The 19,937-nt window shown below is 47.7% G+C and overlaps 2 protein-coding genes across 9 annotated transcripts in view; both read left to right on the forward strand.

Annotated features, from left to right (window-relative positions):
* The window catches only part of LOC147999163 (uncharacterized), a 142,525-nt gene that overhangs the window by 41,051 nt on the left and 81,537 nt on the right, over positions 1-19,937 (forward strand). The window lies entirely within an intron of this gene.
* LOC147999164 (disks large homolog 5-like) lies at positions 1,221-5,196 on the forward strand. The gene is made up of 6 exons (XM_087596313.1): positions 1,221-1,377; positions 2,410-2,569; positions 3,038-3,181; positions 3,814-3,980; positions 4,702-4,807; positions 4,926-5,196. Exons 1-5 carry the CDS (start codon positions 1,251-1,253, stop codon positions 4,764-4,766), a joined length of 663 nt encoding a protein of 220 aa, XP_087452439.1. The 5' UTR covers positions 1,221-1,250; the 3' UTR covers positions 4,767-4,807; positions 4,926-5,196.

Below are 19,937 nucleotides of genomic sequence, written 5' to 3' on the forward strand. Positions count from 1 at the left end.
TAGTGATCACATCTTTGCCTCTTCCGTACGTTCTGGATGAGGTTTGTTAAAATTCCAATATTGCAAAAAGCTTTATATAGGGCCCATCACATTAAGGGTCACTATGCACTGTTCTATCTAAAATGGTCTAATCAGAACTGACTCCCATATAACACATCCTGCAATCCTCATATGAGAAGCTTGAGCTTTTAGTTTTGACTTTTTCTTTTCTCGTATTTTCTTATTTTTTGCTATATAAGTTGAGACAAAGATAGTTAAGGCCATGAATTTGCCCCCAAAATTTGAACTACGGATGTGATCAATCAGTGTTAGTGGGTGCATTCTTTAAAGTATTCATTTTTTTACTATGATAGATGCTTTTGTGTTTGGTGGGGTGGCCATTTCCCAGTGTACAGGTGCTGGGACCTTGCTCTATCCACTTAATGATGTTTATAGCCTCATTTTAGACGTTTCTGTGCCACCCTCTATATCTCTTGTGTATTTTATTTTTCTGATAAAAGCTCAAGGTATATCTTACTCAGGCCTGTGAGCAGTGCTCTTTTGGCGACATTGGTGCAAAGAGCAGAACCCCACAAGCAGCATGAGGTTCCCTTCACTGGTGTCTCCAATATTGCATTTTCCTCTGCCAACTGGTCTCCACACTTTTCCTAGCACCATAAAGACTTCAACTCCTTCTCCTAAGGAATTTTCTGGCAATTGTCGATTGCTAAGCACATGACTTCATGAGTGTTCCCCTAATACACACGCATGTTGTAACCTACCATGCAGACTATTTCTTGATGTGATATAAAGCACCTGTACATAATGAGACAGGAGAACTTTTGAGTGCATATTCAAACTGGTGTGAAATATCAGGAAGTTTTAATGGCTTACATTGGTGAATGTGGACAATTTGAGTTAGTGAGACATTTTTTGGGCAAGATTTGAAAGGAAACATTCATTTAGATGCATAGGAATTACTAAGGTTTTTTATAATCAAGCCTTGAGGAAAATTTGGCTTTGGAAGCAGGAGATGCTCAGTGGCTCTGCCCCAGGAAAGTCTCCTGGAAAGGGCACCTCTGCTTATGCTCAGTACAGGGAGAACATTAGCAGGGATGCAAAGTCTGCTCCCCATGATATCTGCTGTCCCTTCTTGGACATTCTATTGTCTCCTAGAGAGTTCTGGCATCCTCTGTGATGTCACCAGTGTTGTAGTGACAACCAGTGCCCTAGTTTCTCTCAGTCTGAGTCTGGCGGTTACAAGCTAAGACATGTTTTCCCGTCTTCGCAAGCGTTTTGGGAGGGGGAACGTCGATTCTGGAGAGACTAGAGTGAAGGAGTCTGGCCTTTCGTCTCAAAGTAATGATGGACAAAGACAGCACTTCTGGGGAATGTGGAGTAAGTTCTGGGCAGTGTATTTTGAGCTTCCTGCCAGGGTGGCTGCAGGCTTAAGCTGACCTTTCTAGCAATGGGCCACAACAACTGGAGCATCTGAACAGGAATTGAATTTCCATGAATATCACAATTCCTTAAAGTCAAGGATTTCAGAACTTTAGTTTCCCCATCCCCACAGGGAGAATATGGTAAGGCCAATGCTATTATACTGTGAACTTCTGGTCTTTACTTTTCAGTTCATTTGTTCTGTTACATTGATATAATAACACCATCAGTAGTCATGGAGGGTCCACCTTTTCTGAGTTTAGACAGGGCAGCAATGTATTTCACTATCATTGCTTCTTTAAATACAGTGGGTATCTGACAGTAGTAACAGGGAGAGATTGTGCTCCAGGCAATAACCTTATGTTCTTAGACCTTCTCTGATTTCTTCTAACTGGAAGGGTCATCGTTAGCTTTATATATTAGAGATGTGTGTTACAAACTTGTTTCTAAAATACCAAAACTATTTGGAACGTGTAGACCAAGATTCAGCCTGTAAACTATTCGCACTTCTGGGGCATTTGGTATTTCACATAGGGACACTGATAAGTCTGTTGAACATATCCTCCCTGGAAATGCGTTTTAAATCCAAAGTTGTTGGCTTAGAGTATCAGGGTAGGACATCTGAGTGTCTCCAATCACTCAAGTTTTATGGATGGTGAATTTATCATCTGAGTTCTGAAGCCACAGGAGTGAGGGTCCTGAAACCAAGCTGTACCCTGTTCAGCTGATAATAATCCTGGAGAAGCCATCTCCGTGGTACATGTAAGCACCTGATGTCCGGCATAGGGAACACCTGGCTGCTTACATCTCTTGGTCTCGATAGAGTAGTGGGAGAACTGAGATCCACTGAGGAGGTCTCTTAAGCATAGACCAATCGCCTAGCAGTGACACTGGGTTCATGGCTTGTTCTCCTGTTTAGGCCTCACTGAGGTCTATGAACACTCTATGCATTGTCCCCATGCAGGTTCACTTGTGTTCTTCTACCTACAGACGCTGGGAGAGAAACATCATCCCAAGGAACTGACCTAAGCAAGAATCAGGCCATGAAGGAAAAGGAGAGGCTGATTAAAGAGCTGCAGCTCATTACCGAGGAGAGAAATGACCTGAGAGATCGCCTGAGGTTTCTGACAGAGAGATCCATGAAGAACAGGTATGAATCACTCCAAATGCTCTTGTTTCATTCCTGGGTCTGCAAGGTCACCTTTTTCTTATCCTATTAAGGTTTTGGGTTCTAGAAAGCTGTGCCTCCCTAACCACCCTGTGCTAAACCTCACCTCCCATATAGTGGAGATTCAGAACCTGACCCTTCCTGAGGAGTGAGATTGAAAATGGACTCATCTGCTTCCATTTATTGAAAAGCAGAACTTGTGGTCTGAATGAAGAATTCAGGGATAAAGTCAGGGAGAGTGAGTTCCCAGTGTGCATTTGCAAAGCCCTTGACAGCTGGTGGCTTTGCAAGATTGTAATTGCAGTGAGTTTCTGGTGAGTCTCTGTACTTGCTAGGCAGGGGACTGAGTGCTGGAAGATCCAGGCAGCAGGCTGGGGTAATATAGGACACACCCTGAGTTCATATATTCCTAAATGCCGATGTTCATTGTATTCTATCATTTGGGGCCAGGCCACACTTCAGGCCAAATCCATATTATGAAGACCTGGAGAGAATGGAGGAGGCGGTCATGTCAATTCTGCACAACTTAGAGATGGAGAACACTGAGGTCCATGAGAACAACCATAAGCTGAAGAAGGAGATTACCTTCTCTAGGTAAGTCCTGGTCAGAAAGGCTATCACTTGTGGAATGGCCATTTCTGACTTTCTTTGTTCTGGATTGGACGGTCTTCAGCTCTGGTTCTATCTCTTGTGCTATTTACCCATCAGTGTTCCAGGGTCATTAGGACTCAGTTTTCAGTTCCACAAAAGAGTGTTCCTCATCCCAGGATTGTCTAGGCATCTTCAGAAGGCTCTAGATAGAACAGTACTGATTGAAGTCAGCAGAAGGTTATTAGGCTGACCTGGACCTATGGTGTCACACCAGGTTTTACAAAACTCAGTGCGTGGACCACATGGTTAGCATGACCTTCTCTTTGTTCTACTTACCTCCTTTGAGGGTGTTGGCCCACTACTAATTGATGTTGCCCCCATGCATTGTGCTTTCATGGATAGTTGTAGATCCATGTTCTTTCTCAGAGGTGTGGACACTAATTGGTGTCAGGCCAAGCAAGCAATTTATTCTTCCCTGAATTAACTCTTTATGTTTTGTGCAGCAGCCTTATATGTATCAAGATGCATTTTATTAAGTCTTCATGGGTATGTGGGACCTGGTAGAGTTTTGGGACTTGGGAGTAGGAATGGGAGAAAGGAGCAGCATGATCTTACTATGCAGACTGTATTTCCAGAAACCTGCTCAGCCAGCTCCTGATGGAAAACACATGTAGGAAGAAGTTGGTCCCACTGAAGCAGGAGAGCAAGGAGGTACATCTTGATTGTGCACTGAACCAGAAATATTTGGTTGACTTCAACAAGAAAGATAAAGACCATCAACGGCCAGAACCAGCATTATCAGGTAGGGACGAGCAGATGTGTTAGCTTAACAATATCTGATAAAATTCGCCAATTTGATACATCTTTGCTCTCTCCTACCACCTTTCTAATTTACACTCACAACCAGCCAACCACCTCATGTAATGGAATTGTTCATTGCTCTGCCTATGCACAAGTATTCTGGGAAGTTAACCACTTTTCAGAAACTGAATTATTGTGCAAGCATATTTTGCTGCTCTTTTTGAAGCTGCAGTCTAGAAATGGTGACAGATGAATAACATATCATATTATTGCATATCCATGTGATACATTGGATCCTATGTAGAGTTTTGAACAAGTTCTTGGTTCTTTGACAAATGACAATCTGTGGTCATGCGACTTCTTGTGTAGGAAGCACCTTTCCGGGATAAGAACCAAGTGCAAATGTCAAATTAGTACTTGTCATTGGCTTTAACCTTGGTGACATATGGACATCTCCTTTCTTCCTGCAACCCAATGAGGTTCCTTCCATTGCCCTGTTCTTGGTTTGCACTGGTATAAGTCTGGGTCCCATATTGTCAGCCCACATTACTGTGAGGCTCTCTGGAGATTTTGCCCTGCCCGCAGAGTTAGCAACAATGATATCACTTAAAATGTCCATGTTGACTATCCAATAGAACTGAGGTGGTAGAAGGCAGCATTCTGACAGCTGGCTTGCATTTCCCCACCAAATCAGTGTCTGAAAAACTGCCTTCCTTTCCCAGGTCTCAGAAAGTGCAAGAGAGCTGGAATTGGACACACCCCAGTAAGAGAGCTTCCTGAAGAATAAGTTGCTTTCTCAGGAGTCCCTGATGACCAACATCCTGAATGGTAACAACATTTTTTGGATGTGTATTCATCCTCTGAGTTAATTTGTCATTTCTTAGAGACCCTAAATTCATATACCACTAAGCCAGCCTGACTGATTGAGGTCTTACTTTCTTCTCAGAAAACAGCACTTGAGAGACAACTTGGGGGACCGCCTTTCATTATGTGTGCTAGAGGAGAAACAGCAATACATCTGTGCTTCTACATGTTCGTTAAGAATATGCTTTTAGAAATATTTTTGTTATGATTTTAATTGAAGTTTTCTTTTTGTTGTTTCATATTTATATCTTCTTGTTACTATTTTTACTTTCAAATATTTTTAAATATTTTTATTCATGTTAATCTTGTTTTGTTGTAAAAATGTATTTGTTATGAATAAAAATTGAATTCTATCTCTTGACTCTTAAGACCATCATTCTTACTCAATGGTTCTGTCCCCTCCTGTGGACCTAGAACTGACAGCTACAGATGGATCTCTGCATGTTCCATGGATCCTGGGCTAATAAGTGAATTCAAAGTCACCAAGGGGTACCCAGTGTGATAGTGTCTTTTGTGAGGATAATGTGGCTGTGTCTCAGACACACACTTTGTGATGTAATCACTGACACACTTTACTCAATTGTTAGGGTCCATGTGGTTCTTCTGAGAGAGCAGCAGATGCTCTACCCTGTGAGTCATCACCACAGCTCCTGCAGGTAGCTTTTGTTATTCCACATGAGGTGCTGTATTAGGTGGACAGGATCACCTCCAATTAAATAGAGAGATCTCAGGAGATGTGTGTTCACAGGGAACTTACTGAGCTGTTCGTGTTCAACGTGTTAGGTTGTCAGGCATCCCTACAGGGCTCTGGTGTTCCCACTGCTCATTGTGGGTCAGCATCATCCTCCAGCATCACTTAGTGTCCATATTAGAGCAGATCTTTCACCTAATATCAATGATGACCATATGTATTATGCAAATCTGATAAAATACAGAATAGAAACTAGCTTCTTGTAGGCCAGATTGGCTTTAGTAGTCACATGGATGTGATCAATCAGTGTTAGTCATGCCCTTCCAGCATGGTAGACTGCAGGTTGTCTGTCCCCATCACTTTGCTCTCTTGTGCCCAAACAATGCTAAGGTCAGGGCCATTCAGCCGTGAGGCAGAGGCTCACCACCCTCAGTGCTGCCTAAGACCCCTAAGACTGTCTCTTTCGGGTGTGTGCGTGCTGGACACTCAAGGATCCTGAGATCTCAGCAGCTGAGGTTAAACAGTACCGGAGCCATTGCAATGTGGGCACACATTTGTTTGTGGAGCTGGGCCACTCTTTGACTTTTGGTGAGTGGAGAGACAACTGTTGGCTGAGCCTTTGGTGAACTGGATGGCCCCTGGCCACGTCAGCAGTCAGCAGTATCAAAGCTGAGCAACCAGTGTTTTATGTTCCATTTTGTCATCGCTGGTCAGTGTTCTGATGCCACAGCACATGGCTGATTTCAATCTCCCCATGTGGCCACAATCCCTAATTGATATTGCCTCCACTTCCCAAGTGCCACTGGAATTTCTGTAGAACCCCTAAGGCAGCAGCAAGCAGGAGCTCCTGGCTATTCCCTCCCTGCTCTCTGGATCTGCAAGTCGTTCTGTGTACATATGGCTAAGTCCTCATATACTCTTGATGCCATGATACCTTAATAAACACTTGAATCACGCCCTTTCTTACAGAGACCCCATAATGGCCAGTTTTCAACTGCTACCTGACACAATCTATAATCACCTGGGAAATGAGGGACAGTGTGGATCAGACTGGCCTTTGAGGATGACTATGCGTGACTATCTTCGTTGCTCTGGGAGATGCCAGACAGCCTCTTTTCTGATCCTAGAGTCCCTATACCCAGCCACTTGTCCCCTCTACAGCCAGACCCTACTTCTGCTCCTAGGCACTGTCTTGGACTTCCTTCCCTCAAGTGGCTTCTCTCCTTTGGTTGCTACAGAAACCTGTTATGAGGAAAGGAACAGGGAGTTAAGACTTCAAAGCCATCTTCCCATTGATGTTCTTTCTCAGAGGTCAGTGGGACACTTAAAGAGTTTTGTGTATACATTTTATTAAGCAAGGGACAATCATGCATCAGACACAGGAAACTAACAGCACATCTACCGGACCTCCTTCAACACCTGGGCATCTCTTCTGGCCTGTGCTTCTGTGTGCTGAAACCTGGGGACCAACTTCCTGTGGGGTTTCCCAGGATGACTGTGCACATTACTACACTGGCGTAAATCCTCAAAACTCACAAACAGCAACGGGACCGCCACAGGAACTGTTCTCCATCAACAGATACCACAGACCAGCAAGCAGAAGCATGGGCAGGTGGTGCTGTGGTTCACACACTTCTCTTTACTCACTAGGGCAGGTGACCCGCTGGAGAAAACAAGGAGGCAGCAGGATGGAAGAGGAAAACTACAACCCAGTCCTTGCATTAAACACCCAAGCACATTTAGACTAGAAGAGAGAAGTTTGCCAAGATTGAGGGCCACTTTGGGCATCCATCATCAATAGCCCTGGCTGTCTAGGCCAGCATCAGATCCAGCCGTCTCCAGGCAGGTGTCAGCCAGGCCCTCAAGGGCACTAAGAGCATTAACCATGAAAAATAGAACAAGATCTCTGCCTCTTGCCTGCCTGACAGCCAAGCATGTGTATGCCCTGGCTATGCTCATGCTGGGACCCCTGCTAGATATTAAGATATAGATACCTGATAGTTGATTAGGACCCTGTTCGAAAAGGAAGACACCGGATATTTCCCTCTGGCATCCATATGTGCATGCGTGGTTGTACATGCTGGTAGAATCTCTCTCTCTCTCTCTCTCTCTCTCTCTCTCTCTCTCTCTCTCTCTCTCACACACACACACACACACACACATTCAAAGTTTTGAAGCACAGCAGAAGAATCTCTGGGACTCTAAGCCTGACCAGCCTCATCTGTGAGCCACAGCTTCTGTGTGAGAGCTCCTTTGTGTGAGAGGCATAGGGTGACTGAGGAAGGTTGCTGGTGTCCATCCCTGGCCTGCAAGTGCATGCATACAGAGACATGGACACATGCACATGCTGAGTACCCCTCATCCAATCCTGAAATCTGAAAACACTGAATTTCAAATCCAGGCATTCTCCTAACCTACACCTTCCCTCAGGAATTGGAGATGAGGCCTTGCAAGAATCCTCAACCAGAGACTGGCCCAGACCTTCTGAGATCCATTCTGCCCCAGGAGAACACAGCAGGTGGTATCAGGACAACACAGACACTCAAGACTCCAGCCTGATGCAGGGACCGCCTGCTGGGTTAGGAGAAGACTCAGCATCAGGTTCCTGAACGAAAACATCACCTCTGAACACACAGGGTCGCTGTGGCTATGCCTTCAAGGCATCTTCAGCAGCAGCTTAAATGGACTAGGGATGACTATGGGAATCTGCCTGCAGGGTGATGTGGGAATCCTTTTGCTAAGGCTTGATCGCTAGATGTTGCCACAGAAACCCTTGAACTCTTCTTGGAGTACAGTCCAGGCAGAGGCTGAACACAAAACATTCTGATTATGAACTGAGTTTAACAGATAATCTGGAACCTGAAGGCCACAGGCCCAAAGGTCTGCACTGCAGGGGTGAGGCATCACTGCAGGGATGACCACACACTGCAGGGGTGAGGTGTCACTGCAGGGATGACCACACACTGCAGGGGTGAGGAGACACTGCAGGGATGACCACACACTGCAGGGGTGAGGTGTCACTTCAGGGATGACCACACACTGCAGGGGTGAGGTGTCACTGCAGGGATGACCACACACTGCAGGGGTGAGGCGTCACTGCAGGGATGACCACACACTGCAGGGGTGAGGTGTCACTGCAGGGATGACCACACACTGCAGGGGTGAGATGTCACTGCAGGGATGACCACACACTGCAGGGGTGAGGCGTCACTGCAGGGATGACCACACACTGCAGGGGTGAGGTGTCACTGCAGGGATGACCACACACTGCAGGGGTGAGCTATCACTGCGGGGATGACCGCACACTGCAGGGGTGAGGTGTCACTGCAGGGATGACCACACACTGCAGGGGTGAGGAGACACTGCAGGGATGACCACACACTGCAGGGGTGAGGTGTCACTTCAGGGATGACCACACACTGCAGGGGTGAGATGTCACTGCAGGGATGACCACACACTGCAGGGGTGAGGCGTCACTGCAGGGATGACCACACACTGCAGGGGTGAGGTGTCACTGCAGGGATGACCTCACACTGCAGGGGTGAGATGTCACTGCAGGGATGACCACACACTGCAGGGGTGAGGCGTCACTGCAGGGATGACCACACACTGCAGGGGTGAGGTGTCACTGCAGGGATGACCACACACTGCAGGGGTGAGCTGTCACTGCAGGGATGACCGCACACTGCAGGGGTGAGGAGTCACTGCAGGGATGACCACACGCTTCAGGGGTGAGGTGTCACTGCAGGGATGACCACACACTGCAGGGGTGAGGTGTCACTGCGGGGATGACCACACACTGCAGGGGTAAGATGTCAATGCGGGGATGACCACACTGCAGGGGTGAGGTGTCCCTGCAGGGATGACCAGGAAGGTGACTGAGCTCCTCAGGGCTCTCCCTGTCCTGAATGTGCTTCCCTTCTAGGTGAGCACTGCAGCTTTCAGGGTGCTGAAGGCCTGTGTGGGCAGCAGTAGAAACTGCTAGCCTTGTTATTCACAGCTGAAACTATCACACAGGGCATTCCAGAAGTGAACACCACCAAAGTGGGGACTTTCACAGCATTCTGGGTAGGATGGCACAAAGCCCCATGACAATTTCACCTGCGATCCATACCAAACGTCTGCTGTCAGTGCCTGTCTCTTAGGAGCCACCTGGATGATCCAGGGGATGGTCCTAAAGAAAAGGCTTGGCAAAATTGAGGTCCCCAAAGCAAGAGGAGCAGTGAGGAGGTGCAGGGGCCGTAGACCATGGAGACTGATATATGCTGATGTTAGATACCCAGACTCATCCCTGTGTCCAAGTCTGGATGTCACAGAGGCACCTGGCAAAGGTCCCAACAGTGTCCTTCAAGATTCAGCTGTCTCCCTACTTGCCCTCCACCTAACCCACTTCCTGTGGTTCTGGGAGTCAAGGACTTCATCACCTTTTTCGTTTTCTTGTCATATTGCAGGTACTGTGACTCGACCACTCTTCCTCCTGCAGGAGACACATCGTTTGTCACAGAACAGGACTGCTGCACCAGGAAGACCCAGAGCATAACCAGGACGCTACAATGAAAGCAGGACTGACCCTTCATGCTGAATGACAGGAAAAGCACCCGGCCTTGTCTTTGTTGCAGACTGGATTCCTCAGCATTCCTGTTATGAACAGGGCACTAGTAACCTTCACAGGATACTTAGTGTTTATAAGACATTTATAGAATTCATCTTGTATATAGGCCATTGGGCTAGGAGCCAGCATCAAGGCATCAAGTAGGAGGAAATACAGAAACATTCTAGGAAGGGACAGCCAGGGGCCAGTGGGATGGCTCAGGGATTGAGGACCAGAGTTCAGATCCCAGCACATGGATGTTCACAGTCATCTGTAGAATCAGACCTAGGGGGTCCCATGACCTCCCCAGCTCCCAAGCAGCTACATGTGTGCGTCTTAGACACTTCTCACTCACTGTGAAACAACCTAAGCCACAAAACATCCCACACCTTCTTGGATGGGCCCATCCCTGGGGGAGTCTTGTGTGTTCTGGGCTTCAACTCTAGGAAGGCTTGGCCTTGTTTTATAGGATGTCTTATTACTTGTATCAGCAGAGAGAGAAAAAAAAGATCCAGTCCTGGAACCCTAGAGTACACTGCCATGATGTCACTGCTGTGCTGGCATAGGCTTAGAGATCTCTCCATGATCCATCCGAGTCACCTAGAGCTCAGGGAATGATGGAAAAGTCCATGTGAGATCGCCCAGAGCTTACAACCATGACAAAGCTTGGAAAACACAGGGCACATGTGGTGTTTGATCCTGGGTCAGTTCAAACCTCTTGAGCCTGCAGCTAAGACAAACAGATACACTGGCCTGAGTGCACAGGCCAGATCTCAGAACCTGTTTGCCAACCATGGAACACTCTGGATTCCTCCTCTCAGCTGGACCTTGATCTGCTACACCTCATCCACCCAAGCTTCTCAAGAAATGAAGCTACCAGGTTAATACAACCACAAACTGAAGGCAGCAAGAGCCTTCACCCGCCCAGTGGCAATGAGGTCAGTCCATAGGTCTCCTGTCCCTGCACCCTCAGTACCTGTGAGAGCCATGGCCACCTATTCCCTTCCGAGGTGAGGACAATTATACCCACAACCTTGCTTTCAACAAATCCTGCCTTGGCCACTGGTGGGACCCTCATGAGATGCAGCAATCTGATGCAGGCCTCCTCAGACACTTTGGCTTCCTTTCTGGCTGCTGGAGCTTGGGCCCTCTGGCCTGGCCTAATGTAGGATCAGCAACATCCAACTCTGTCGGGCCTCAGCCACCCCACATTGGGGGCCCTGCTTCACTCCTAGGTGCATTCTTTTCCCACATCTCTCCAGTCTCTCCCTCATCCCTAATTCCCCTCGCCTCTCAGGCCCAGCCCTTCAGTCTCTGATGGAGACTGTCCTGGAAGGACAGGAGCCCCTCCCCTGAGATACTCTCCCACCCCTTGCTGCTGGGCTCTGACAACTCTGCCCTTGGGCTGACTCATCTCTACAGGCACAGCCTGCTGCTCCCCTGCCCCTGCAACCCACTTCCTAGCTCTGCTTCACACAAACACTCTAAGATCTCTACACTGGATTCCTGTTCTATTTTGCTCCCTCTCTGTCCTCCAGAAGTTCTGCTGCTCTCTCTCACCACAGCAGGACCCACCAAGACACTGCTCCTGACCCCAGCAGCCACCAGCAGCCCAGGTCATGGGGCTACTAACAGCTTTGGCCCAGGACTCAGGGCTCCTTCCTTCTTCAGTATCGAGTCCAGGCTGAGACCATCTGGCCTGCTGCTGGGTCCTTGAAACCCTCAGTCTCACAGCCTCTGGGCACTCTGAGCCCTAGTCCTTATGGCTAACAAGTAGCTGCCGAGTCAAGCAACATGGGCCTCACTGGCTTCCTGGTGTGCCATGATGCTTTCCCTGCATGGCCGGCGATGACTGCATGCTAGGATTCTGTCTGCAACTAGACCTGCAGGTAACACCTGATGGGTTGACCAGGCTGTCCTCCTACTCCTGTTCTCAGGAGATTCTCCTGACTAAGCCTCCCAAGTGCTGGGATGAGAAGTATGTGCCACCATGCCAGCTAGGGGTCTTCAGGTGTGATGAAAGACTGGGATCTGTGGCCCTGGTTATTTCCAACAGTGGGGACACCAGTGTTCTGAGCATTCTGTCATCTAGGACTTATATTCCATGTACTTCACATGAACACTGTGAGACTTCTGCACTGGTTACCTGTTCTCTTTGAAACCTGTCTTCAGGTATCTGACAGTGGGAGTCTCCATGAAGTTTTTGTCACCCTGAGGATGTGGCTATATTAATAAGCTCAGGCAGCATGCAAACACAGCAGAGGTTACAAACAAGACTACCAGGCTGGGGCCACTAAGTGATAGAGTGCTCCTTTGGCATGGTGAGGGCCCAAGTTCTCTTGCAACCAACATCTGCTGGGGATGTAGCTCAGTGATTAGGCACTTGCCTAGCGTATGTGAGGTCCTGGGCTCCATCCCTAGGACTAAACCCTCATCACCTACCCTGAACTCACCAGGTCCAGGCATCACTGTCAATCCTGAGGGCTTGAGTTTGATCCTTAGGCCCTCTCTGATACAAAAAGAGAAAAAACTCCCCTGATTTGTGTTTGACCCCTACATATGTCATGCCCACCCCACTTCGAGTGTACAATTAAGGAAAGCATGAGGAAGTGGTTGAGAGGCACTCACTGCCCTTGCAGGACACCCAGTTTGCTTCTCCGCACAAACTGCATGTGACTCAGCAGGTCTCAGGGTAGAACTGGATATGTGACCCTGTGCTAAAGCACTGTCCTGAGTGGGGACTGCAGCTTCTGAAGAGGAATGCAGGCCTGGCCTCCAGACCTCCACCTTCCAGGCCTGTCTTGAGAGCCTGATGCCCTGTCAAAAGAGACTCCATCTCTCCAGAGGAGCACTGCACTCAAATGACACCTCAGTGATGAAAACTATCAGTCCCCAAAGGCATGCCACTGAGCAGAGATAGCCTCAGTCATACACCTCTGCCCATCCCCAGTACCTCGTGTCAATAACTCAACCTTTCATGAAGTAGATGGCAATGCTTGAGGTAGGATGATCAGTAGTTTACTGGCCAGTCTGGGCTCTATGAGTTACTCTCCCTGAAATCAGAGCCAGCAGGAAATTCAGCTTGAAAGCTCTTTGTAGCCGAGCTCAAGGACCTGGTTCATAGCCTGGGACCCCACACAGTAGGATAAAGTGACTCCCATGGCTTTTCCTCCACCTTCAACACTCATGCTTTGGCATGCACCCCCCCTACAAGGAGATCAATATACATGGGATAAAAAATTAAACAGAAACATTAATGAAGACAATGCAGACACTTTTTAAAGGATCCCGGGAGCCCTCACTTTGTACTGTCCTTTCCTTTGCTTTGGGAACAGCACCTGCACCAGAGACTGGAGACTTCCTGCAAAAGAGAGAGGAGAGATGCACTGTTCATTCAGCCGGGGAGCTGTGCAAAGACAAAAGCCACCCGCCTTTTCCTGACAGTGGGAGCTAGGCCCAAGTGTGGGCTGCTCCTACTAGAGGCACCAAAAGAAGAGGACCACCTTCCTCAAACCTTCCTGGAAGTCAGAGCACAGGCTATGGACGTCCCTCAATCCTCAGATGACACAATTTCAGCGATGGCTCAGAGCCTCTTAGAACAGAGAGGGACCAGAGCTTCCTCCCAAAGCAAGATCCCTGTCTTATCTGACAGGTATGAGGGCTTAGGGATGGGACAGAGGATGTGACAAGGTTACATGTACCACAGGGGCTAGGTTAATAAAGAAATCAAAGAGGAAAGAAACCTGGACGATTCCTCATCTGTTCTTTTTGCTCTATTCGTAGGGATGAGGTGGCAGTGTGGGATAGAGGACTAGGACACAGCACAGCCTTCTCTGCTCAGGGTGAGCTTTCTAGGCTGCCTGGTCACTCTGACCAGCAAATTTTCAACTGTGCGACTCTACTACCAAGGCTGACACAACTGGTGCACCATGTAGTAATAGGACTGTACTGACTTAGCGACATTTGGAATCTCACAATGATCATGTGTCACAGAAGAGTTTTTTTTTTTTTTTTAAGAAAAGGATTTTAAAAAACTATTTATTTTGTCCATCTGAGTATGCTGTCCCTGTTTTCAGACACAACAGTAAAGGGTAGTATATGAGAGTAGAAATGGTTATGAGACACAATGTGTGGTTGCTGGGGATTGAACTCAGATCCTCTGGAAGAGCAGTCAGTGGTCTTAACCACTGAGCCATCCCTCCAGCCCCAGTATATTGTATTTTCAATATTGTTTGTTTTTATTTCTTTTCTCACCTATGTCTGTATGGCGTTTCTGTGAGTACAGGTACTCATGTGCTTGTGTAAAGGTCAGGGACAACCTGAGCACAGGTCCTCACCTTCTACCTCTCCTCCATGGCTGTGTATGCTAGGCTAGCCCTTCCCCCTAATCCTAGAGACTGTCTGTCTACTTTAGGCTCCTATCTCCCTGTGGGAAGGGCTGGATGACAGACACTACTGCATCCAGGTTCATGTGGCTTCTAGGGACCTAAACTGTTGTTGGGCTTGTTCAGATGAAAATAAACACCATTTCACAGCCCTGGCTGGGCCAGGCAGCGCACGGGTCTTTGCTGCTCTTGCAGAAGACTTGAGTTCAGTCTCCAGCACCAGGGTCAGGTGGCTCACAACCACCTGAGACTCCAGGTCCAGGGACTTCCAAGCTCTTCTGGATAAACCTACATGGCAAAAGCAGGGCTGGGAGCTGGAGGCTTCTGGTGTTGGCTTCTCCCTGCAGTAGGGGGCAAATCATGGGCATGTGAGGTAACATGGAACCCTGTAATTCTACAAAGTGCAGAAGCTCCTGATTTCCCTCATGGTGCCCCAGAGCCTGCTCACCACACATGGAGGCTTCAGTAACATGGCCTTGTCCTGACCTGTGTGCACTCTGCATCCTCACTCTCTACCCCCTGCTTTTCGGGGTGGAAGTCTCAGGTGTAGGAGGCGCCTACCATAGGCCTCTTCTCTCAGCATTTCAGCATTTTACATTTTATGTAGTTTGTGGTCTTCCTGTGCCATGATATGCACATGGAAAGCAGAGGACACAATGTGGACTCAGTTCTCTGCTTTCATCCATGATCAAACTGAGGCCATGAGGCTGGGTGGCAGAGCCTTTACCTGCTGATCTGTACCCACTTGACCTTCACCAAGCATCCTTTGCTGTACACAGATATATCAGCCTGTGACCCTCATCCTCCAGACTCTTATGAAGCAAACCCCATAGTGTGGAGCTCTCATGTTAGCCAGGCCTAAAGGGGAAGGCAGCAAGCCCTTCAGGAACTCTAGAAAAATGTCTATACTGGGACTAAACTCGTGCTGCCATGTAGGGCTACATTTTTCCTTTAAAACAGAAGGATGTGTGGTGGTGGTGGCACAGGCCTTTGATCCTAACACTTGGGAGGCAGAGGCAGACAGATCTCTGTGAATTCTAGGCCAGCTCCCTCTACAGAGCTAGTTCCAGGTCAGCTACACAAAAGAAACCCTGTTTCCAAGAGTAAAACAAAGAAAGATAAAGAAAGAAAGAAGGAAAGAAAGAAAGAAAGAAAGAAAGAAAGGAGAGAAAGAAAGAAAGGAGAGAAAGAAAGAAAGAATTTATATTTTGTATACAATGAGATGCCTGCCTGTCTATGCCTGAAACATCATGTTAACTATAACTCTTGTCACATCTGCATTAATTCAAATACTGAAGGCCAAATGGTTAAATCTTAATGACAATACAATGGGGGGGGGTGCTGAAGAGATGGGTGGTTTAGTGGCTAAGAGCAGAAGACCAGGGTTCAGTTCCCAGTGCCCACATGGTGGCTCCTATTAGCCTGTAATTGCAGTTCAATGGAATCGTTCTGGACTTCATGGGCACCAGACATACCACATGGTGCACAAGCATGTATTAGGTGAAACACTCAGGCCCATAAAAATAAGTAAATAAAATATATGGTTAACAGACACTGTGATTCGGGAAGTTCTTAGTGACTTTGGTTATCATTTCTCTCTCCTGGAGACCTGTCTTCCTCATGCTCAGCCTCCCTGGCTTCTAGGACATTTCCTAGCTCTGTGGAGCATGAAGTACTCAACACCATAAGCCAAGCATTGCAATGCCATCTGCACCTTCACTGCTACACCTTCTCCATGGCTGTGTCTAAAGGGAGACACTTGGAATCTCACAGATGCAAGGCCAAACCTGTTGGGCTATGTGAGCCCAGCCACCCAATAGTCAGATCTACTCCTGTCCTTGGCTATGGCATGAGGCTCTTAAGAAAAATTAATCTGAAGGATCTCAATTAGTGGCAGTGCATGTTGGCACATGCCTTTAATTCCATCCATTGGGAGGTAGAGGCATTGTGAGTTCCAGGACAGCCAGGGCTATAAATTAACACCTTGTCTCAAAGAAAACAAGCCAAAAATGAAACAAAAATGTTGCAATATGGTCTTCAGTATGTAACTGAGTCTGTTCTTGAACTCTGAATCCTCCCACTTTCACTCAGGTGCTAATCAGCAGGCTTCTGTCTTGACTTTCACTGAGCACTCAGGGCTGCCAGGACTGTTACCTCTCCCAGTGTAACTCCTGACTCTCTCATCAGCATCATCACAAAACTCCTGCTAAGAATTAAGGAAACCTGAATTCTAAGGAACAGTCGGAGCTCCAGTATTTCCAAAGCTCACTCTAATACAGATGGATCCTATGCTGCAGTAAAATGGTCACAGCTGGAGGTCTTAATTCCAGGACTTGGGACAGAGGGGTTGGAGGATCTTGAATTCAAGGTTATTTTTATGTTACAGTGTTGCTCAAAGCGAGTTGGGCTGCTACAAGATACCCTGTCTCAAAACTATACCAAACACACGTAAAATGAGACAGAGGAGTTTGAGTGGGCACAGATGGGAAAGCTCGGCACTTTATGGCCAAGCAACCTGCTGCCAGCACCAAAGTCCATGCACAGCCCCGATTCTGAGCTGCGTCTGGGATCCTGCTCAGGAGAATGCACCAAAGTAGCTCAGATCCAGGGCTTTTGGTCTAAGAGGAATTCAGGCAGTCACTCTTTGGATGCCATTTCTCCAGCTCAACTGCCTGTCAGCCCAGGATCTGGTCTTAGTCACGGCTTGGCACCCCTAAATTCCTCCCAGCTGTGCTCTGAACTCACCCTGTGCCCCGTTCTGATGAATCTGCCATTCTCCATGGGAGTAGCCTCAAGAAGTCCCTCACATCTGAAGAACCACTCTGAGTGCAGTAAATACTGCAGGGGAGGGGCGTGGCCAGCAGAGCACCCACCCCTTTCAGCTGTAGAACATTTAGAGTTCTAGAGTGAGCACTGCTGTGCATTGTGGAACTTAAGCAGTATCCCATCCTTGGCCTGGGAAGAGCCATTGACATCCACACTTTCTGGAGTGACATTGTCTCCTGAGGATAGAGTCAGGTCAGGAGCAGCAACTGATGTTCACGAGAGACAAACTTTCTTCACCACCTGCCCATGCTGGCCCTAGGATCTGGGCTTTTTGGGTGACATGAGTGCTGAGCCCCCCAGGTAGATGGGTTTTCAGGGGTCAGGTGGTTATTGTCACCAAAGGTATCCACAAGGATAAGTCATAATATACTAATTCCCATATTAGATCCCTTCTCACGGGTCACAGAGGCCGTTCTGGGGCCTAAATGTGGACCCAGGTTCCTGCACACTTTTGAGGAGACTGGTCAGGGAGCAGGCTTCATGACATTTTTTTAAATTATTTTGGGGGATTTTATTTTTACTGTTGGGGACAAACCTAGGGCTGCCATGTGCTGGGAAAAGGCTTTGCCACAGCTGTAGATCATCCCTAATTATAAACTCCTAAATTCTCCCAATCCTGGAACTTTCTAGGTCCCTCACATGATGCAACCTTTGTGGGATTCCTCACATAGAATCATGGGGTGGATTGCATCCCAAAGAGAGAAATGTTCCCCAGTGTCTGCCTGTGGCTGTGGTGATGAGAGTGCTGACCAGTGGATGGCAGGGCCCATGTGAAACCCTTTTGGTTTCCACTTGAGTGGAATCTTCACCATGCTTTTTTTTTTTCTTGAAACACAGGTGGCCCTGGAACTTACAGTCTTCCATCACTCTGACTCAGTTTCCCATGACTGAGCTCACAGGCTTAAATTACTATGCCCATCTTTGTTTTTTTTTTTTGTATTTATAAATCTTCTAAAAGCCAGAAGGATCTAGAATTTAAAATTTTGCAGTCCAAGGCATTTCCAACAGGGGATTCTTGACCTAGGAGTATCCAGACCAGTTTTTATTGTGTGGGTACTTCATTCCCAGAACAGCTTATGTTTGACAAAGAGTTCCAAGGTGTGATGTCACTGGGCAACAGGCAGTGTCCCAAATAGCAGCACCGACTCAGGTTGTAATTTAGGCTGGAGAAACTTACTAGGACCCTGGTAATCCTAGCACCCTGGGGCCTTAGCTGTCCTTAATCAGATCTGGCTATGAAACAACTGCTCTTGAGGGTGGATTGGAATTCTAGTCACTGTGAGGCAAGAGCATTAGGATCCTACAGTCACTCTGGGCTCCATAGGAAGACCCTGTTTCAATAGTAAAAGGGGTCACCTGGGAGTTCTTACTGTCTTCCCTGAGGCCTTCCTGCTGGAGTTAGAATAGCTGTCTCACCAAGTTGAAGTAGAGGGCAGAATGTTGGTGCCTTCTATAATGAGGACTAGTGACAGATAGTCTATGGAAATTCTAGAAAGATCTACAGGTATTTATGTCCTGTGCATGGGAATTGCTGGCTTCCCTGTGTCCTTTGCCTTTAATTTGCAGTCCATGGGGCACCTGGGAATGTCCCCAAACCAGGCTGCACACAGGGCTTGTCCCGTGATTCTCACTTGCACCCAGTGCCTGCCTGATTGTCATAAGTCTGACAGAGCCACTGTATGCTCACCTGACACCTGCAGAGAGCAGTATATGGGACCCTACCATCCCCACACTGCCCATCAGTGTCTACAATGTCCCTATATGGCACTGAGATGGTCTAAGCTCCTTCCCGCCTATATGCTGCATCAGAATCTGACCATTCCTAATTTCCTCCTCTCACACCCACACTAGAAGCCCTGTACCCACACTAGCCCCAGCTGGCCTGTTGCCTACTGACATCTCATGGACTCTGCCCCAATCCCCTGCCCTGCCCTGCCCTGCCCTGCCACAATCCGCTGCCCTACCCTGCCCTGCCCCAATCCCCTGCCCAGCCCTGCCCTGCCCTGCCCCAATGCCCTGCCCTGCCCAGCCCTGCCCTGCCCTCACTCAGCTGACATTGTGGATATCTCCAGACAGTCACTGGACAATGGCTGACACACTTGTCTGAAGACTGGAAATGTTTCTCGATCTTGGAGAGGAAAGAAGGACCCTCCAACTACACTGAATTCTAAGGAAGTTTATTCAGGTGAGGGATGACAGGGACTGTTTTGTCTCATGTCACACATGACAGTAGAAAATATCCTAGGTATTGGATGACACTGTTAGCATTAACAGAACAAAGCCCATAGTTTTAGGAAGGATAATAAATTATGAGTCGGATTAGAAAACCCCAAGCCTCTTCCAGGTCCTAAGAGGGCAAAAACTACCACCAAACATAGCATTAATGTGATAGGTTAGTTAAATCTAGTTACTAGATTCTAGTGTGATACCTATGACCCTTTTTGTGTCATGCTCAGCTTATAATGACTAGAGGACCTCAGCTTGAGAGTCACCAATGCCTCTCCCTTACTTCTCCAGCTGCTGAGCATTGAAAAGCCCTAATGGGACAGCATCTGTTTGCAGACATACTGGATTATTCTTCTTCACTTTATCTCTCTGAGT

This window comes from Rattus norvegicus, chromosome 19, assembly GCF_021556685.1.
Source record: "Rattus norvegicus strain SHRSP/BbbUtx chromosome 19, alternate assembly SHRSP_T2T, whole genome shotgun sequence".
Lineage (NCBI taxonomy): Eukaryota > Metazoa > Chordata > Mammalia > Rodentia > Muridae > Rattus > Rattus norvegicus.